The sequence below is a fragment of the Prionailurus viverrinus genome, chromosome C1, assembly GCF_022837055.1.
Source record: "Prionailurus viverrinus isolate Anna chromosome C1, UM_Priviv_1.0, whole genome shotgun sequence".
Lineage (NCBI taxonomy): Eukaryota > Metazoa > Chordata > Mammalia > Carnivora > Felidae > Prionailurus > Prionailurus viverrinus.
Window position 1 is genome coordinate 98265971 of NC_062568.1, and position 20311 is coordinate 98286281.

Sequence of the window (20311 nt, forward strand, 5' to 3'; positions counted from 1 at the left end):
CCTGGGTGGCTCAGTCGGTTGAGTGTCCGACTTCAGCACAGGTCATGATCTCACGGTTCGTGGGTTTGAGTCCCACATTGGGCTTTGTGCTGACAGCTCGGAGCCTGAAGCTGCTTCGGATTCCATGTCTTCCTGTCTCTCACTGCCCCTTCACTCACACATTTTTTTAAATTTACATCCAAATTAGTTAGCATATAATTATCCTTCTTTTCTTACAAATACATTTATTATATACTAAGTTTCCACATACATTAGTTTTACTTGTTATTCTTTTTTTTTTTTTTTTTTTGGTCTATTTCTGTTATCACTCCCCAGTTGTTTTAATTATACACCTTTAAAGCATATTTTGACACCTGGTGGGTAACCCCCCTTCCTTTTTGCTTTTTCAGTTGATCGTGGCTCTTTTCACATATTTCCTTTTCCAAATAAAATCTCTAAGCCAGTTTGTCAAATGCCAATATAAATCCTTGGGGGTTTTGATGGAGGTTACACTAAGTTACAGGTTCGGTACAAACCTACGTCTTTATGACACCGGGGTTTCCATCTATGAACATGTGATCCCTCTTCGCTTAGGTCTCTTATATCCTCTAGGAACATTGTGTGCACACGTCTCAGTAGGTTGGTCATCAGGTGCTCTGGAAGTCTCTCGTTACTTCTCCTAATGTGTCACTTGATACGCTTGGAATCCTGTTGTCTGCAAAGGGATGGTTTACCTCCTCCTCTCCAGTATCTGTGCTCCTTATCACTTTTCTTATTGTATTGGCTACAACAAGACCCGCGGAACAATTCTGGATAGTCCCAGCAGCAGTGGTCACCTTGGTCCTGCATCTTCTCTGATAGGTCTGCCTAGAACACTTGTCCAGTAAGCGGGTTCTCTGTGGACAACTTTCGCTAAGCGAAGGGCACATCCTTTTCCTGCCTTTCACTTATGCCCGGGGTTGCAGATCATCAAATGCTTTTTTGGCAGCTACTGAGAGAAGTGTAATTTCTTTCTCCTGTAATCTACAGATTTTGTGAATTACTTTGATAGGTTTTCTGTAGTTTTGAACCAATCTTCCATTCCTGGTAAAAGCCCTCTTCAGTCATAAGACATTTCTAGTTTTGATTTCCACACCTGTGTTTATAACTATATGTAACTGTCTAATCAGGAAAATACACACCAAAACAAAGGACTTTGTATGCATCTTTTTGCATTATTTGTTAAAAAAGAAAATATACAGGTAAAAAAAAAAAAGGCTTCATTTTTCTTAGAAAAGAAAAACTCGGGGCGCCTGGGTGGCTCAGTCGGTTGAGCATCTGACTTCCGCTCAGGTCATGATTTCGAGGTTCATGGGTTCGAGCCCCGCATCGGGCTCTGTGCTGACAGCTCGGAGCCTGGAGCCTGCTTCAGAGTCTGTGTCCCCCTCTCTCTCTACGCCACCCCTGCTTGTGCTCTGTCTCTGTCTTTCAAAAACGAATAAACATAAAAAACATTAAAAAAAAATGAAAAACTGGTGTGTAAACTGAGTGCAAAATGAGCAAATGTAATGCGCTCTAACCTGTTCTTCTCCTCACCAAATCCCCTACTTGGGTCAACGCCCTCGCCATCAAGCCAGCCACTGGCTCCGGCAAGAATCACCAAGTCCCCACTCCTCCTTCTGCTACACCCTCCACACCCAGCCCTCACCAAGCCCCAGATTCCCCCAGTCCCTCCACCCCACACCTCTAACTGGAGGCCACAGGGCTGACAGGGCAAGGTCAGGACTTCAAGATACACCCAGGTCCAATCCCACTGTACACGACTGCATCACTTTGGGTGAACTACCTTACCTCTCTGGGCCCCAATTTCTTTATCCACAGATAGATATGATACTATCTAGACTGAAGAGCTGGGGTAAAAAGTGAATGAGATAATATATGTAAAGTACCCCACAAGATGCTTGCCATGTAACGCGTGACCAAATGTCAACACTATCTCGCGAGAAAGTCTCCTCCCCTCCCCTTCCCCTGTGCCGAACTCTGGAGGTCAGGCCATCCAGACTTTTGCCTGGTCCATGACAACTGTCTTTCTGCCTTCTAGATGCTGCGGCCAAAGCTCCCTTTCTAAAATACGAATCTAGTCCTATAATTTATCTGTTTAAATCTTTCCATTGGCTCCCTACTACCTACTAGGTAAAGTTCCAACTCCTTAGCGTGATAGATAAAGCCTAGCTCAACCTCCCTTCTGGCCTTCTCTTCCTCCCCTCTGGTGCAAGGGCCTTCCACTCTAGTACATTGAAATCTGTAACTTCCTGCGGAAAATCCCAAGTTCTTTAACAGCATTTTGCCTTTATACATGCTGGTCCCTCTTCCTAAAAGCTTTTCCCTTATTTTCTACTAAGTAAAAATTCCTATTCAATCTTTTAAGAAAAAGCTCAATGGATACTTCTTTTAAAATAAAAATTAGGGGCGCCTGGGTGGCTCAGTCGGTTGAGCGTCCGACTTCAGCCCAGGTCATGATCTCGCGGTCCGTGAGTTCAAGCCCCGCGTCGGGCTCTGTGCTGACAGCTCGGAGCCCGGAGCCTTGTTTCAGATTCTGTGTCTCCCATTCTCTCTGACCCTCCCCTGTTCATGCTCTGCCTCTGTCTCAAAAATAAATAAACATTAAAAAAAATTTTTTTTAAATAAAAATTAACCAAGGGCACCTGGGTGGCTCAGTTGGTTAAGTGTTCAACTCTTACTTTTGGCTCAGGTCATGATTGCAGTTTGTGGGACAGAGCCCTATTTCGGGCTCCATATTCACAGCATGGAGCTTGCTTGGGATTCTCGCTCTACCCCTCCCCAGCTCTCTGCTCTCTCAAAATAAACTTAAAAAAACAAATAAATAAAAATAAAAACTAAGCCTGCACAGAATATAGAATTAACTAACTATCCCATCATCATTGTTCCCATGGCAGCTTCCACTGTTACTATATTAAAATTACTTGCTTAAATATCTTTCCCCACTTGCTGAGGCAAAAACTGTGTCTTATTTAAGTGTTTATTCACTCCTCGGGAGCCTGGGTCATTGGTCCATTCAGCCCTTTTTTAATGAATGAAACCATGAATAAACTTTCTCTTTTAAATAAGGCTCTACTATACTAAATCTTTCAACAAGCCCCAAAAAACCATATTTTGATTATGTTAATCAGACTTTCAAAGCTGATTTTTTTTTTAAGTTGGCCTCTACCACAATGAAACCAATTTGTCCTACTAGCAATTTTGAGGGTTCTTGGAATAATTCTAGGGCCGACTAACTTCGTAGGAGTTCTCATTAGATCCACATGCTGTCCGAGAGGCCCCTTTGAAATCAGGACTCTTTAGGAACTGGTAGTAGCCATTATAGGGAACCCAGAGTATTATATTATTTTGAAAAAAATGTACCTTCCATGACTTAGACTTGTTCTCAGTGAACAATTTTCTTCCAGAAGTGCAAACATCCTGCTACCTTTTCTCTCCAAAGAAATGAGTTTGGTTCTATTATAGTTTGCTCCTGAAGTAAGGAAACACAGCTCGGGGGGTGGGAAATCAGTCGTGTTATTTGTGTGGGCTGAAATATGAAAAGAAAAGAAACACTCTTACATCAGAAAACCTCTCACTGTGGCCAAAAGGATGCCACTGGTGGTCATCAGAGACTCATAATCTCTGCTAACCAAAGACGGTAACGGTCCACAGTGGCTCTAATGGAAACCATGGGAAGAACACAAAATGAACAGAATGACCTTAGTCTTAAATTCTTTTTTTATTAAAAAAAATATTTTTGAAATTTATTATTTGAGAGACAGAGAGGGTGGACACATGCAAGAGAGCACGTGTAGGGGAGGGGCAGAGAGAGAGAGAGAGAGAGTGGCAGGGAGAGAATCTCAAGTTGGACGCTTAACCGACTGAGCCACCCAGGCGCCCCATCTTCCAATCTTTTTAAGGAACCCAACATGCAAGCCACCCAAATAATCCCTAATTTCAGAAAAATAAGTTATGACTAGAGAACCAATCGTCCATGATGATTTTTGGATAACCATTTCTTTCACTTAAAAAAAAAAAAATCGGGGGCGCCTGGGTGGCGCAGTCGGTTGAGCGTCCGACTTCAGCCAGGTCACGATCTCGCACTCCGTGAGTTCGAGCCCCGCGTCGGGCTCTGGGCTGGTGGCTCAGAGCCTGGAGCCTGTTTCCGATTCTGTGTCTCCCTCTCTCTCTGCCCCTCCCCCGTTCATGCTCTGTCTCTCTCTGTCCCCCCAAAAAAATAAATAAACGTTGAAAAAAAAAAAATTAAAAAAAAAAATCGTATGTTTTTTTCTCATAAATAAATACATTATTTTACAACAAGAAAAAAAGAAAAAGTACAGACCTGCAGGGACAGAAAACACCACAGACTTCAGCAAAAATCGCAGAGCCTGCGATTAATTTTTTAGGTTTATTTATCAATTTCAAAAAAAAAAACTCACTAGTGGGATAAAGAGCTTAAGACAGGTATGCAAAAAGGGAGCCCCCAAAGGGTTTTCACCAGGATGAAATGGGATTAGCTTTGTAGTTCTTATAATCTTCTTCACAGAAGAATGCAATTTCAGTTTCATGAGCTGGAAAAAAAAAAAAAAAAAGACAATGGAAAAAAAATGTTAATGTAAAACTAGATTTTTAAGCAAGTATTGAAATCCATATTACTCTGATTCAGTGTTTCAGACGCCGAAAGTGAGAAAAATGAGCTACTTGTTTGGTTTCACATTTCATCAAATCAACAAGAAGTATCGGTTGTTGTTGGAAGAATTCTGAACTCGAATAATTTAAAATTAAAAAGAAAAAATACCCAAGAAAACAATTAAAAACAAGAATTCGTACAAGACTCTGGTGTCCAGGAAACCATAAAATTGCTCATGTTATAGACCTCTTAACAGTCCTAGAAAATTAACGTTTATTTTTTTTTTCCCCAAATTTGCTGCTCAGTTACTGAAGGCGGAGGAAGAATGCTCTTTTTTTCTCTCTCTGAAATTAGCCTGTAGGTATAATAATTTAATACTTAGAGGATCAGTAGAATACTTTACAGATCACTTTACATTCTCCCTCATGACCCATCAAAATATGTGTCTGAAGAAGTTAATTTTTTGCCTGCTTATGACTAATTCATGAGGCTTCAACAATATGCAAAGTGAAAGACACAAATTGGCTTCTACCGCAATACCTTCAAACACCTCTAATTATTCACAGGGGATATAGCACAGCTAAAGGACCCACAGAGGGGCAAAGCAGTCACATTCTTTCAACCCAGCAGGTCAAGGACTCCGTCTTCTAAAACAATAAGTCAGCAACATTATTAATTCAGACTGGAGACAAATCTGATGGAAAGCCTTCCAATTATTAAACATGCAATTCTTTAAGGTGTGCGCCAACAAGTTCCACATTCGTTTTTTAAATTAAACCAGAAGTTAATACAGTCTGCTTAGCTTTTACAGAAAGAGCAAAAGGGCCTTCAGAATCTCGACAAGAAAACAGACAAGATTATTTGTAATGAATACTGATCACTCAATTAACATATCCTCTAAAAACAGACAAGTAAAACTCTTCAAGCCAAATAAATAGGATAATAGGGAAAGATGCCAAGGATTACCACCCCCGGGTCTCTTAGTTTACCAAACTCATCTCATCGCTAGAATTTACCACAAAAGAATGAAATTAAGGAGCTTGGCACAGCACTTCAGTTAAAAAAAAAAAAAAGTGCTGGTCTTAAGAATATCAAATTTATTGTTTCTCAATCATGAGTTGCCCGTGCTCATTACAGAAAACACAGAAATGTGGAAAGAAGAAAATAAAGACACCCATAGTCTCAGATCCTCATTCCAGTCTCACTGCATCTTCAAGATTAAGTGAAGATGAATCTTGATGAAAATCAGATTACAATCTCGGCACAATGAGCCTGGGGGTGGGGAGGAGGTGGGCAGAGAGAAACTGAGAATCGGTGAGGAGGGGCTGTAAACAAATGCAGCCCAGGCAAACCAGAAGCTCACGTACAGCTACATTTTACAAGAAAACAGCCTTTAAAAGAATGGCTAAGAGGCCCCGCACTTGGAATCAGTAAACTGTTGACAAGGGGGCTTCAGAAAATTCAGTATTCAAAGAGAAGATGTTTTGGGGTCTGTCCTTTCTATAAAAAGCTCCCGGGGTTTCCTTTTTTGAAGTGAAGCAAGCTCAAAGGTAGACCTATATCATTTACAAGCGATGCTAATCGTTCTTCAAATGGAGAATGGGCAAAAGGCACCCTGTTCTTAATAATCACAATGCAAAGTGTTATCTAGGATGTGCTATTTACATACAGAACTTTACACAGTGCTTTGCCCACACAGCACTTTGCTCAATACACACTAACTGTAATTACGGTTTTCACTTACTGCAGCTGACATTTATCTGTACCCCTTTTGAGAAAGGGATGCATCGTATGGTTCCTCAGTACCGCAGTAACAGGTTCAGAATAAGCGGATGTAAAGAAAACACTGACGAAGCATTTTTGTTTTGACATGCAGGTTTGCTCAGGTTTAATTAACTTACAGATCAACTCATTATTTATCTAAAGTATTTACGCCTTCTCCCATAATACAGGCTCAAAATGAGATCCTCCTAAGATCAAGATTTTATTTCCAGATGAATACTTTTCCTCAAAAAAAAAAAACAAGACTGACAAATGGATTACACTCAAAAACTTCAGGCTGGTAAAACTGATACTCTTAAAAAACTGGAAAACAAGACACAAATTCAAAGCAGATTACTCGGAACATTAAAGAGTAAGACTTAAGATGTATTGTAAACTTTAGTAATGTGGTCCTCAAACAAAATGGAATGTTTTTTAAAATCAATAAAATTCTGTTGAAAATGTTTGAGACAACGATTTCCTGTATTGAGGATGCAAATTTACTTGTGAATTTAAAATGAAAACAAATTACAAAAGATTTTCAAGACCTCTCCATAATCACCCTTTCGCACCATCATCCCTTAAATTCTTGCTTCTCCAATTCTATTTAAAATGGCTCCAGAAGAACCCTCGGGAAGGCTACTGTGTGCCAGTCCCCCAGGGCACCTGATTTTAAATTAAATGTGCTGTAGGCGACAGGGCACTCGGGTGCACAGCGCCTTGGCAAGTGGATCTGAAATGAATGTAAAATCTAAAACGCAATAAATACATTGCCAGTTCATCCTTTGTCTTACTATCAAATGATATCAAGTAGGAATCCTTCAAATACCACGCACCATTTTAATGCAGACTTTCAAGTTTGCTGAAATGAACATAAGCCAGGACATTCAAACTTTGAAAATGAAATGAATAATTGTATGCCATGTGTCCAAACAGGTCAGACACCATATACGTTCACCTTTAAAAGGAAAATAATAATGACTTTACATAAAAGGATGTAAGAAAAACCAATTTTAAATGTGAAATCTCAAGGAAAATTGAAGGCAATCTGCTTAAACTCCTTAACTAGCTTATTTCAAAAAACTCATCCATCGACAAGGATTTATTGCAGTTTCAAACTCCCTGGCCTGTACTAGTCAACACCAATGTAGCATAAGGCACAGTAATTGTTGTCTGAGAAGAGAGACAGAGACCTGTGCGCTGACTCTGTGGGACAGATAATGATTAAGGCAGTCTGTAATGTGATAATAAGTGCAGATTATGGACACACATACACACACACACACACACACACACACACACACACACACACACACACAAAAATACGGGAAGAGTGAGGTTTGGTTTCTGCGGCCATTTGAGACCAAAAGGACAAAGTTCTGCCCTCTCTCCTGGTCCAGGAATACATCTTACCCTTGCCAGATTCACAAAATCCCAATGTACAAATCATTCAAAACTGTGCTCACAGCTGAGTTATATTTCTAACTTTGCACCAAAGGGATCCGGCAGAAAGTTCCCAAACACAGTGGTTTTTATTTTATGTTTGCTTCAAGCGTCTGGTGTTCCTGAGATCAGCTGGCAGAGAGGGTTTCAAGCTACAGTTTGAAGAAAACGAATAGTAAAAGAAATCTGACCTTTGACAGACTGGACACAGGCCTGTGATGTCCACAATGGTGAGGGGGAAAGGAAACAGTCCAGACCTCTTGCTCTGGAAGCCCAATTTCCTGGGTCTAGCACTTACTTCCCTGAGTACCAGACTATCACTGTGTTGATGTTTAAAGTACAGAACAGCCCCCTTCCCGCGCTGTCAAGGGAGGAGAGCACGTCCGCCCAAAGATATTACTACCCAGAAGAGAATGGGAAAGGGACCCAAACCTTCAGGAAACACAAATCAAACACGAGCCCGATAAAGGAATGGAAGCCAAAGAATCCCACAATATCAGCTGTACGTGTGAGGTCATCAGAAGGTGCTGGGCACAGGGTCAGGGATCTGGTCGTGGGCAGGCACCAAGAGGTGACATGCAGGAGGAAAACAGACCACAAGGGAGCTTTGGAAGGATCACAGGATCTGGTTTTACGCAAGCTCTTCCCTCAGATCAGCACTTCTGGTTTGGCCCACTGTTATCTTGTCTTAAAATATTTCCATCAAAACACAACTGGTTGGAAAGAGTTACCCTGCCACCATTTCTTTCCTAAGGAAAGAAGACTCAAAAGATAATAGTGGCAGAGTGTTGCAAAAGGAAAGAGATACCCCCAAAATACTTACATGCAAATCTACCACTTAGGGGAATCAGTGCACAAAACCACAATCATTAATAACAAGGTAAAAATCTTTCGATTACAAATAACAGTTCTGAGCCAAGCTTTCTTCTTCCTTCCAAAAAGCAAATCTTTTTACTTCTGTCTTTTAGCTCTGAGTCCGCAAGCGAAAATTTGCCCTGACGTCAGGCGCAGAATATACAATTGGGATCTGCAATGCAGATGAAAGGTCGGAGCAGGAACTGGAGAATTTCTCCGTGAGAAAAGAGATCTTCAAACAAGTTTGTTCCCCTAATTTCCCCTCCACACACACAGTCCTTCTTTCCCTTTCATGAATTCTGCAGAAAAGTCATAATGATAAATTTGTTACATTGGCATTATTCCCATGGCAACTGGCTGTGATGGCAGAGTGACAGCTCTACAGCAAGATCAAGTGGTACAAAGGGAGAGGGACGACTTCGAATTTTTCCCTTAAACCTCTTAAAAACCTAACCAGACACAGCACTGAGGGAGCGGCAATTCCCTAGAAAAGTCGCACACTTCAAGGGTCGTTTTTACAACTCTACTCCCACGTAGAATTTTTGGTTGGTCTCCAGGGCCCGTCGCCTCCTCCTCTAGGTGTTAAATGAAGCTTCTCCAGGGTACAGCTACACGGCCCCAGGCAACATGGAGGGACGTTGTGGGACAGGAGAGCCACTCAGGCTGGGCCTAGCGTCACCCCTGAGCAGGGCTAGGGGCTTGCAAGGTTCTTGTACCACCCTGGGACTCGTGGAAAGGATCTGATTCTCCCCAAAGACCCATGGCTTTAAAACAGGAATGACAAAAAGGTGGATTTGATGCTTACCTTCACAGGTGGTTCATTACATGAGTCTGAAAGGTTTTTTTTAATTTTTCTTAATGTTTATTTGTTTACTTTTTGAGAGAGAGAGAGAGCGCACACGCAAGCGAGCTTGTGCAGGGGAGGGGTAGAGACAAAGGGAGACACAGAATCCAAAGCAGGCTCCAGGTTCCGAGCTGTCAGCACAGAGCCTGACGTGGGGCTCGAACTCACAAACTGTGAGATCATGATCTGAGCCGAAGTCGGACACATAACCGACTGAGCCACCCAGGTGCCCATACAGGAGTCTGAGATTAATGACAATTAAACCAACAACTCACATTTGCCAACTGCCTTCTCCAAAATGGTTTCCAAACAAGTATTTCTGACGGTCTCTACGGACATCGTTCCAGATGCTTTCATAGATTTTTTTTCATTCAACTCTTAAGACAACAGTCTGACACAGGTCTAATTGGTTCTGTTTTGTGTTACAGAGATCAGAACATTCAAAAACACTAAATGCCTTCCCAAAGGTCACAAAATAAGTGAAATGCAGAGCCCTCACTCAAACCAATTTTCAGGAGTCTATTCTTTAAAATTGGTTTCTTAATTTACACATTAAGTATATGTGAACTGTGTAAAAATTTTCCACTACAAGAACAATTAGACAATATGGAGAGGAAAAAAAAAATCAATTGTTTAAAGTGCCACCACCCGAAGAAACATTTCTAAAATTTTGTTACATGATCTTTTCTCCATATACACATACAGATGTGTAAACATATATTTTAAACAGTAATGGTATCACACAATATATTCTATTTCCATTCAGTAAAGAAAGCTCTACACCAGTGATTTCACAAACAGGGAAGGTGAGAGAACCCCTGCCACCCCTCTGAAGGCACATCTCAACCTCCGGGGAGTCACAGAGTTTGAGGAAGCGTACTCCTGCTGGCCTGGTAACAGATACAAGACAAAGTTAAGGAGTGAGAAAGTCTCATTGGCCAAACTGACCTACAGGAAGTTAGAGGTAATATACATTCCCAAGAGTAGTACAAAAGAGCATCCACTTCCCAACATTCTCTTGGATACTACCACTTTTCTTCATGTCTGCTAGTCTTGAAACCACTACTTGTCAGGGAGCCTGGGCAGCTCAGTTGGTTAAGCGGCCGACTTTGGCTCGGGTCATGATTTCACGGTTCATGGGTTCGAGCCCCATGTCAGGCTGTATGCTGACAGCTTGGAGCCTGGAGCCAGCTTCGGATTCTGTGTCTCCCTCTCTCTCTGCCCCTCCCCTGCTCGTGCTCTATTTCTCAAAAATAAATATTTTTTACAAATGTTTTTTAATGTTTAAAAGAAATAATAAATAACAAATTGGTACTTGTCCAAGGTCACCCAGCCAGTAAGTGGCAGAATGAGGTTGTAAACCCAAGCGCTCTGGCTCCAGTCTCTAATTCTTAACCACTAGATTACTATTGCTACATAAAATAGCATCTATCATCATGTATCTCTCTCTCTCAGGACTAATAAGGCTGAACTATTTTTCATATGTTAGCTATTTCTTCCACCAGTAGGATTTCTTATCTTTTTCAAGCTAATTATAAGAGCTTTTATCAATTCAGGCTAATAACTTTTTTGTCATATACAAAGTATTTTTTCATAGTTTGGTGCTCCTGCTTTAACTCTGTTTACAATTTTTCGTTTTTACGTGGTCAAATATATCATTTCGCCCCGATTTATGGCTCTGCCTTCAAAGTCATGCTTGGAGAGCTCTTCTCCCCATGATTATGAAATTACTAAGCTACATTTTATTTAAAAAAATTTTTTTTTACATTGTGACATTTAATCAATCCACAACTTATTTTGGAATAAAGATTGAGATAAGGATTTAAATTTTATTTTCCTGAATGCTTTGGCAATGGGCCTGACATCATTTTCTGGCTAATTCACTCTTTCCCCACTTATGTGAGATGTCAAAACTGTATCGTATTGCGAACTGTGACTTCTTTTTTAGTTTGCTTCTGATCTTTTCCATGGAACTTTCAATCCGTACATTAATACCACAGCAATCTGTTATAATAATTACAGCTTTATGCGTTAGTAACAAGCGGGGCTAACTTCTAGGTGCTGTATGCGTCAATAACACAGGTGCCACTTGCTGTAATAATATAATAGCATTTGAAGAAATAAATGCCAAAATAAAAACCGTGTTTTCAAACAATAGCAATCTTACCTATTTATAATATGAAAAGACACTAAATCCAGCTAATAGTGGAAACAAACAGGGAAAGTCAGTCTAAGATTTTGTAACATGCTATTCAAAATCCTACTTAAATGAGAAGACATGTCAGGAACTTACCTTAGCCACACGGATCCTTCGAAACTGAATTCCTGACATATGTCACTAAAATGACTCAAGAGAACACCTGCCAAAAAGATGGAAAGCTTCCTAACAGGGACCTCACTTAGAGTACCCCTTAACCAGTACATGTAAATAATTATGAAGGAAGTGTGATCTGTGCTGTTTCATTAGAGTCACTGACCGCAGAGGTACGTCAGAGGCATAGTGCCTTTAACTGCTCACACCTCTGAAAATCTTCACTGCTATTGCCAGGTGATCTTTAGGTGTACATACACAGAATTAGAGTGACATCTAATGGTCACAAAACATGTCACATGGTATTTCTTTAAAACAGAACCACACGCAGGTTGAAGAGCTAGGTGGGGCCCCTTTTCAACCGCACACACTAGGCTCCTGCTTGAAATTCCACGGCTTGGTGGCCCTGAGTGATCCAGAAGACTATTAGAAACTGCACTGCACGTTATACAAACAACATCTTACTTCATTATTCCACGTTACTTCTACCAGGTCCGTTTCTCTCAAACCGTCAGTTCAAATGATGCTGATAAAAGTAGGTTATTAAGTGAGTAATAACCTGTCAATCACTTAAAATAACTCTCAGCAGAATTCTGAGCATACCTGCTGAAAAGAACTATTTGCATTCTGCACATTTGGAGAGCAGATATCTCCTGCCCTCAGTCAAATGATCTGAATGTACATCATTCTCGTCCTCCTCCTCTGAATAATTATCAGGGAGTGTAAAGAGCACCCAGGGTAGCATTTACTTTGCCGTGAGTTATCCAAACATCAGCCGGGCGTCAGCAGAGAGGCTGGGGGAGCCAGCGCCCCTCCAGGACCGCAGGGCCCCTCTCGCTTACCGATTCCAGCGGCTCGCAGCGTGCTGTCTTCCTTCAGCATGAGTCTGTCGTCATCTTCCAAACTCAACACAAGCTCATTCGTCTGGAAAGAAAGAAAACCTGCATCTTACCAGTACTTATAGGTGCTTTGTGTTTGGTAAGACTTCTCGAAGACACAGGATTGTCACCCTGGGTCACGGCAATAACCGGAGTCACATGCTGTTCCCACCACCGACAGGGCAGAAGCACACACATGTGAGCACCCATTATGTGTGCTCGCTCCGCAAGGGCTGGGGAGCACAGGGCTTTGGCACCAGGTCCAGATTAAAATTTGGTTTCTGGGGCGCCTGGGTGGCGCAGTCGGTTAGGTGTCCGACTTCAGCCAGGTCACGATCTCGCGGTCCGTGAGTTCGAGCCCCGCGTCGGGCTCTGGGCTGATGGCTCAGAGCCTGGAGCCTGTTTCAGATTCTGTGTCTCCCTCTCTCTCTGCCCCTCCCCCGTTCATGCTCTGTCTCTCTCTGTCCCAAAAATAAATAAACGTTGAAAGAAAAAAAAAATAAAAAAAAAAAAATTTGGTTTCCACCAATGCCCCGCTGTGTGTTCTCAACAAACTACACAGCCTCTCCAAGACTTAGTTTCCTCCTTTGTAGAAAAGGGGAGAGGAAGGAATCTTCTCTTTTGCCCTGTGGTGAAGATGAAATGAGATGAAACCATCAATAGGTTATCCGTCACAGAGCAAGGACTCTCCACGTTAGCTGCTGCTATTCTGTTGTTGCTGTCGTCATCGTCGTCATCATCATCATCATCATCATCATCATCATCTCATCCTCACAGTATTCCAGGAGACCACCATCACCATCATTACCACCACCACCACCATTATCATCATCATCATCATCTCATCCTCACAGTATTCCAGGAGACCACTATCACCATCATCACCACCACCACTACCATTATCATCATCATCATCGCCACAACCACCACCACCATCATCACCACCACCATCATCATCACCATCATCATCATCGCCACAACGACTACCACCACCATCATCATCATCACCACCACCACCACCACCACCACCATCATCATTGCCACAACCACTACCACCATCATCATCACCACCACCACCACCACCATCATTATCACCACCACCATCATCATTATCATCATCGCCACAACCACTACCACCATCATCACTACCATCATCATCATCACCATTATCACCACCACCACCATCATTGCCATAACGACTACCACCATCATCATCACCACCACCACCACCATCATCACCACCACCATCATCATTGCCACAACCACTGCCACCATCATCATCATCATGACCACCACCATCACCACCACCACCATCATCACCACCACCATCATTATCATCATCACCACCACCATCATCATTATCATCATCGCCACAACCACTACCATCATCATCACTACCACCACCACCATCATCACCACCACCACCATCATCATCACCACCACCACCATCATCACCACCACCACCATCATTACCACCACCATCATCATCACCACCATCACCATCATTATCATTGCCACCACCACCACCATCATCGCCACAACTACCACCATCATCATAATCACTACCATCACCATCATCACCACCACCATTATCATCATCATCACCACCACCACTGCCACCACCACCATCATCACATCACAACCACCACCATGATCATCACCACCACCATTATCATCATCATCACCACCATCATCATCGCCGCCACCGCCACCACCACGATCATCACCGCCACTACCATCACCATCATCATCATCTCATCCTCACAGTATTTCAAGAAACAGAGAGGTTACGAAACAGACCCAGAGTACATGGAACTGAAACCTGAGCTCTGGCCAGCTTGACTTCAGGGAAAAACAAGCTTACCTCCATGTATCTAAAAACCTTGCCCTATCGAGTAAACACATGATCCCATGTCATATTAACTTGATCCCATGTGATATTGACTGTAACCTTTCACGATGAGGTTTCAGGTGGTAGTGGATGAATCTGTCCTCCAATGATTTTTCTTTTTTTTTTTTTTTTTTTTTTACAAATCCAGTTAAATATTATAACTATAGGAGAAGACTTGGAGTTGATATCTGCCCCCAAAAAGCACACAGAGATGAACACACAGTCCACTTGTCAACCAGAATGCAGCTGCTTAGCAACATAGTCTATTTCTAGAATATGGTTAAGAGGGAGAGTCAACAGAAAGGCCACTCCAGCAGCCAAAATAGAAGGCCCAGAAGCCATGCTCCACAGTTCACAACTTCACCTACTAGAGGGCACAGGGCTTGATCTCCAGAGCACAGAGATTAAACGGGTGGCGGCGAGGGGGGGGGGGGGGCGGGGAGAGGGGGAATGTTATTTAAAACAAATCATTTTAGAATAGGTAACATACTCATAATACAAAATTCTCCAAGTGCATATGGATGGAGTGTAAAGTACGTCTCCTTCCAATCCCTGTCTACCAGGTGCCCAGTTCTCCTACAAATAACTTCTACTAATTCTGGTGTATCCTTCCAGACACTGTCTCTGTATATGTTCATGCAGGCAGAAATGTGCATGTAAGATTTTTCAAACAAATAACAGCACATTGTACGCTATATTCTAAGACTTTGCTTTTTTCTCTTAAAACATAGCTTAAAATCATTCCAAATCGCTATATGAGATGCCTCATAATTTAGCAAGGCTGCAGGGTATTCCACTGAAGAGACACAAACACACATACACACACTCTGTCCTCACTGATGGCCATTAGATTGTTTCCATCTCTTGCCACCGTAAAGAACCCTGCAACAAATAACCTCTCATACGTGTGTCATTTTGCATACATACAAGTTTTATGGCGAAGATAGATTTTGCACAAGTTTTAGATGTAAGATAAATTCCTAGAAGTAGAACCGTTGGGTCAGAGAATACACACAATTTTTTTTCTGGCAGATATTGCTAAATTATGCTTCACAGAAGTGGTACCACTTTACAGGAACTCTACCAATTGCTGAGAGTACCTGTTTCTCACAGCCCCCCTGACACGGCGTATTATCAACACCGTCTGATCTTTGGCAACCTAACAGATGAAGATTATGTGCAGTCTTAATTTGTATTTATTTTGAGTAAAGCCATAAATATTTTGTTTTTTAATGGGCTCAGAGGATAATTTTTTTAAAAAGACTTTATTTTTAAGTAATCTCTATACCCAACATGGGACTTGAACTCATAACCCCGAGATCAAGAGTTACATGCTGTTCTGAGCCAGCCAGATGCCCCTCAAATGATAATTTTTTAAATAGAATTGTAATACACACACACACACACACACACACACACACACACACACACACTAAGAAAATTAGGCCTTGTCTGTAATATAACTTAGAAAATTTTGCTCCAAACAAAAGAGACTCATAAATATGGAGAACAAACTGAGGGTTGCTGGAAGGGTTGAGGGGGGATGGGCTAAATGGGTAAGGGGCATTAAGGAATCTACTGAAATCATTGCTTCACTATATACTAACTAATTTGGATGTAAATTTTAAAAAATCAAAAATAAAGTAAAAGAAAAAAAAGAAAATTTTGCTCCAGTGTTCATTCCTTCCTTGATTTTTTTCTTATAATGTTTTTTTTTTTCTAGTAAAAGTGCTGAATGCCTGTTGAATAAATACATGAAGTAAACTTAGCAATTTTTCTTACAGTTTCTGGGTTTTCTACATCTTACTTAGAACGGCCTTCATTCCAAAATTCCTTCTAAAATTTCACATTTTCTTCAAACATGTTCATCAATTTCATTTCTTCTAAGCTTTTAATTATGGAGAATCTCAAACATACACTGTATACCGAGCAGCATACTGAACCCTCCACGTACCCATCACCTGGTGTGAACAAATGATCTACCCATGTTCAATCTGTTTCATCTACATTCTTACCTGTGGGCTCTACTGTCATACTTAAGTCATTAACCCGATGGATATTTCTTTTGGCATGAAGAAAAGAATACGGATTCAATTTAGCTGTTTTCTGGACGTCTCCCCAGTTGTCCCAGTAACACTTACAGAATCCTCCATATTTTCTCTACAGCTTTGAATTTACTATACACTAAATTCCCATATATATTTGGGTCTCTTTCTGTACTTTTAATTCTGTGCCATTCACCTAACAGTTCATGTACTACGCTGTTTTATTTACTTTAGTTTAATCATATGGCTAATACATGTCAGGGCTGGCCACTCTCCTTTCTCTTCCTTTTCCTGACTGTTCTTACTTTTTGCATATTAGTATTACAATCAGCTTCTTTAATTCATATATATACACAACTGCTGCTGTATTTTATTGGGGTGACATTAAATTCATAAGTTAACTAAGAGAAAACAGACATCTTCAAGCTGGTGCATCTTCCTATTCAAATACCCTAAGCATTTCCATTTAAGTCTTATGTTGGATCCTTTTGGTGTGTCTATTTTTTTTGTTGTTGTTGTTAAATTGAGGTAGAATTTCACATAAATAAAATGCAAAGATCTTAAGGGGAGTTCAGTTCAATGGACCTGGACAACTGAATAACCCTCACTAGCATTTTGAAGTTTTCTTCTTAAAGATCTTGCACATTTCTTAAAAAATGTCTTGCAGGATATGACTTCTTCCTCTCATAAACTTTTTTTTTTTTTAATTTTTTTTTTCAACGTTTATTTTATTTTTGGGACAGAGAGAGACAGAGCATGAATGGGGGAGGGGCAGAGAGAGAGGGAGACACAGAATCGGAAACAGGCTCCAGGCTCCGAGCCATCAGCCCAGAGCCTGACGCGGGGCTCGAACTCACGGACCGTGAGATCGTGACCTGGCTGAAGTCGGACGCTTAACCGACTGCGCCACCCAGGCGCCCCTCCTCTCATAAACTTTTAACAAGAGTAGTTACCTGGGTTCCAAACTCACAAAATAGGAGAAATTAGAGTTTTTATTTAAAAAAAAATTTTTTTTATGTTTATTTATTTTTGAATTTATTTGAGCACAAGTAGGGGAGGGACAGAGAGAGAGGGAGACACAGAATCCAAAGCAGACTCCAGGCTCTGAGCTGTCAGCACGGAGCCCAATGTGGGGCCCAAACCCAAGAACCTCGAGATCATAACCTGAGCCAAAGACGGACGCCCAACCGACTGAGCCACCCAGGCGCCCCTAGAGTTTTCATTTTAAAACTCTTTAATAGGAATTATTCTGACTTTACAAACAGCCCCATAATACACACACAGGTACATTTTCTTGATAACCATGAATCATATTACGGTAATTATTTACACTGTACTATTGATTGACTCATTCATTCAACAAAAACTGAGCTCAGGGGGCACCTGGGTGGCTCAGTAGGTTGAGCATCTGAGTTCAGCTCAGATCATGATCTCGCAGTTCATGGGTTCAAGCCCTGTGTCGGGCTCTGTGCTGACAGCTCAGAGTCTGGAGCCTGCTTTGGATTCTGTGTCTCCCCCCGTCTCTCTCTCTGCCCCTCCCCTGCTGGTGCTCTGTCTCTCTCTCTCTCAAAAATAAGTAAACATTGGGAAAAACAAAAAACAAAAAACTGAGCTTGTGAGCTCCAAACAGTAGGTTCCTCCAAACAGGAGGCTCTCACAGGAAGGTATCCAGATAGTTTCATTGTAATAGTGGGAAGAAATTTCTGTAGATACCTGGTAATTAAGAAGTCTCTAAAAGTAGAAAATTGAGGAAATGGGGGAAATGCCTTTGTGATCAAGGTCATTAAGACAGTTGGAAGTCTCTTCCTCTGGCTGAGGAAGGAGACTAAAACTACAGCTGGGTTGCTGGGTTGTTGGAAAACTGATGGGCTGGTCGCTGGTCCAGGGTTGCTTTACAAGCCCCACAGATGAGGAACAGAAAATGGAAAACAGGGGCGCCTGGGTGGCGCAGTCGGTTAAGCGTCCGACTTCAGCCAGGTCACGATCTCGCGGTCTGTGAGTTCGAGCCCCGCGTCAGGCTCTGGGCTGATGGCTTGGAGCCTGGAGCCTGTTTCCGATTCTGTGTCTCCCTCTCTCTCTCCCCCTCCCCCGTTCATGCTCTGTCTCTCTCTGTCCCAAAAATAAATAAACGTTGAAAAAAAATTAAAAAAAAAAAAAAAAAAAAGAAAACGGAAAACAGAATGCAGATGGGGAAATGAGAAAAATGACTGGAAGCTGGATAAAGCACGAATGAGGGCTTTGGGGTAAAGTTTTTCTTAAGTTTTAAATCTGTATCTGTAAAAATATATTAACCCTTTTCCTTATAAAAAGCTGAAGAGGAAACGTGGAAGAACCATCCCTGGGGTATATAGTCTGTACTTAACTAGAACGGTTATGGCTTAGATGAAAATTTATAAAGCCAGATTCCAGAAACATTCTAACGCAACTGTATTTCTTTAAATAAAGACATTGTTCAACTGGAAAGATAAGCTCTAGTTGTATAACAATTGTATAATTGTATAACATGCCAGGTTGGAACATGTGTTTAAAATATAAGAAACAGGCTCCTGGGTGGCTCAGTTGGTTAAGCATCAGACTCTTAGTTTCGGCTCAGGTCATGATCTCACAGTTCATGAGTTCAAGTCCCATGGTGGGTTCTGCACTGGCAGCACGGAGCCTGCCCAGGATTCTCTCTCTCCCTCTCTCTCTCTGCCCCTGCTCCACTCTCTCTCTCTCAAAATAAATAAACTTAAAAACCATTTTTAACATAAGAAACAATTCTAATAGATTTCCAACTACAAGAGGAAAATTTCCTGATTTTTTTTTAAATGTCATGATATTGAGTATTTGAATATTACGAATCAGGTCTTTGTACCTAATCGTACGATCATATGGACAAGTCCCACAATGTAAAAATGCAACACTGAATGGAGAATGACATCACTCTATTTCACAACCTTTTCAAAGAGCATATTGTTTCCTTATAACTTTATTATATATATATATGTGCGTGTGTGTATGTATGTATACATATGTATGTATACATGCACATATGTATACACACATATGTATGTATGTATACACACACACACACACATATATGTATACGTATATATTTTTCTCCCTCTACAACAAGCCCAAACTTCCTATTCTCCACATTTTAGAGACAAGGTTGTAAACCCTCCTGTCCCAGAAAAAGAATGAAGTCGGCGGCCATAGTGGAGGGACATTCTAGCACTCACACAAAGTGCAGATTCCACACCGCAGCCCGGACACATGTGGCACTGAATTTTAAAGCATCTGACAAGGGGTAACGTCAAATTGGTACATATAATCCGTGGTATAAAAAAGTAAAATTACTGGAAAGAACTAGTCCCACCAGCACCTTGATTTTAGCCCAGTGAAACTAATTTTGGACTTCTGGCCTCCAAAACTAGAAGAGAATAAATGTGTGTTATTTTAAGCTACAAGAAAAAACAAATGTTTTTTGAAGGTACTAATTCACAGTTGATAGCCATACCCTGATGCCATTTTCTTTGTAATGTCTGGTATACATTTATTTGAAGGCTGAGTTTATGGTAGGCATCTATGACTAGAGAACACAATGAAACTAGGTGAATTCAAAAATAAATACTTAATTCAAAAATCAATGGTGTGCCTGGGTGGCTCAGTCG

The 20311-nt window shown here is 41.3% G+C and overlaps 1 protein-coding gene across 10 annotated transcripts in view; it reads right to left on the reverse strand.

The window, feature by feature from the left end:
* Positions 1-1408: 1408 nt before the first annotated feature.
* The window catches only part of CC1H2orf76 (chromosome C1 C2orf76 homolog), a 96568-nt gene continuing 77665 nt past the window's right edge, over positions 1409-20311 (reverse strand). For 7 of the 10 annotated variants that reach the window (XM_047872242.1, XM_047872243.1, XM_047872249.1 and 4 more), the window contains 2 exons: positions 12687-12768; positions 4369-4571 (listed from right to left, as the gene is read on the reverse strand). In XM_047872242.1, coding sequence (XP_047728198.1) covers positions 4495-4571; positions 12687-12768 — 159 coding nt within the window. In that variant the 3' untranslated portion in view covers positions 4369-4494. Of the gene's footprint in view, positions 1444-3381; positions 3548-4368; positions 4572-11826; positions 11894-12686; positions 12769-20311 lie in introns of those variants that run through there. The other 3 variants (XR_007154987.1, XR_007154988.1, XM_047872240.1) reach the window with 3 other exon arrangements.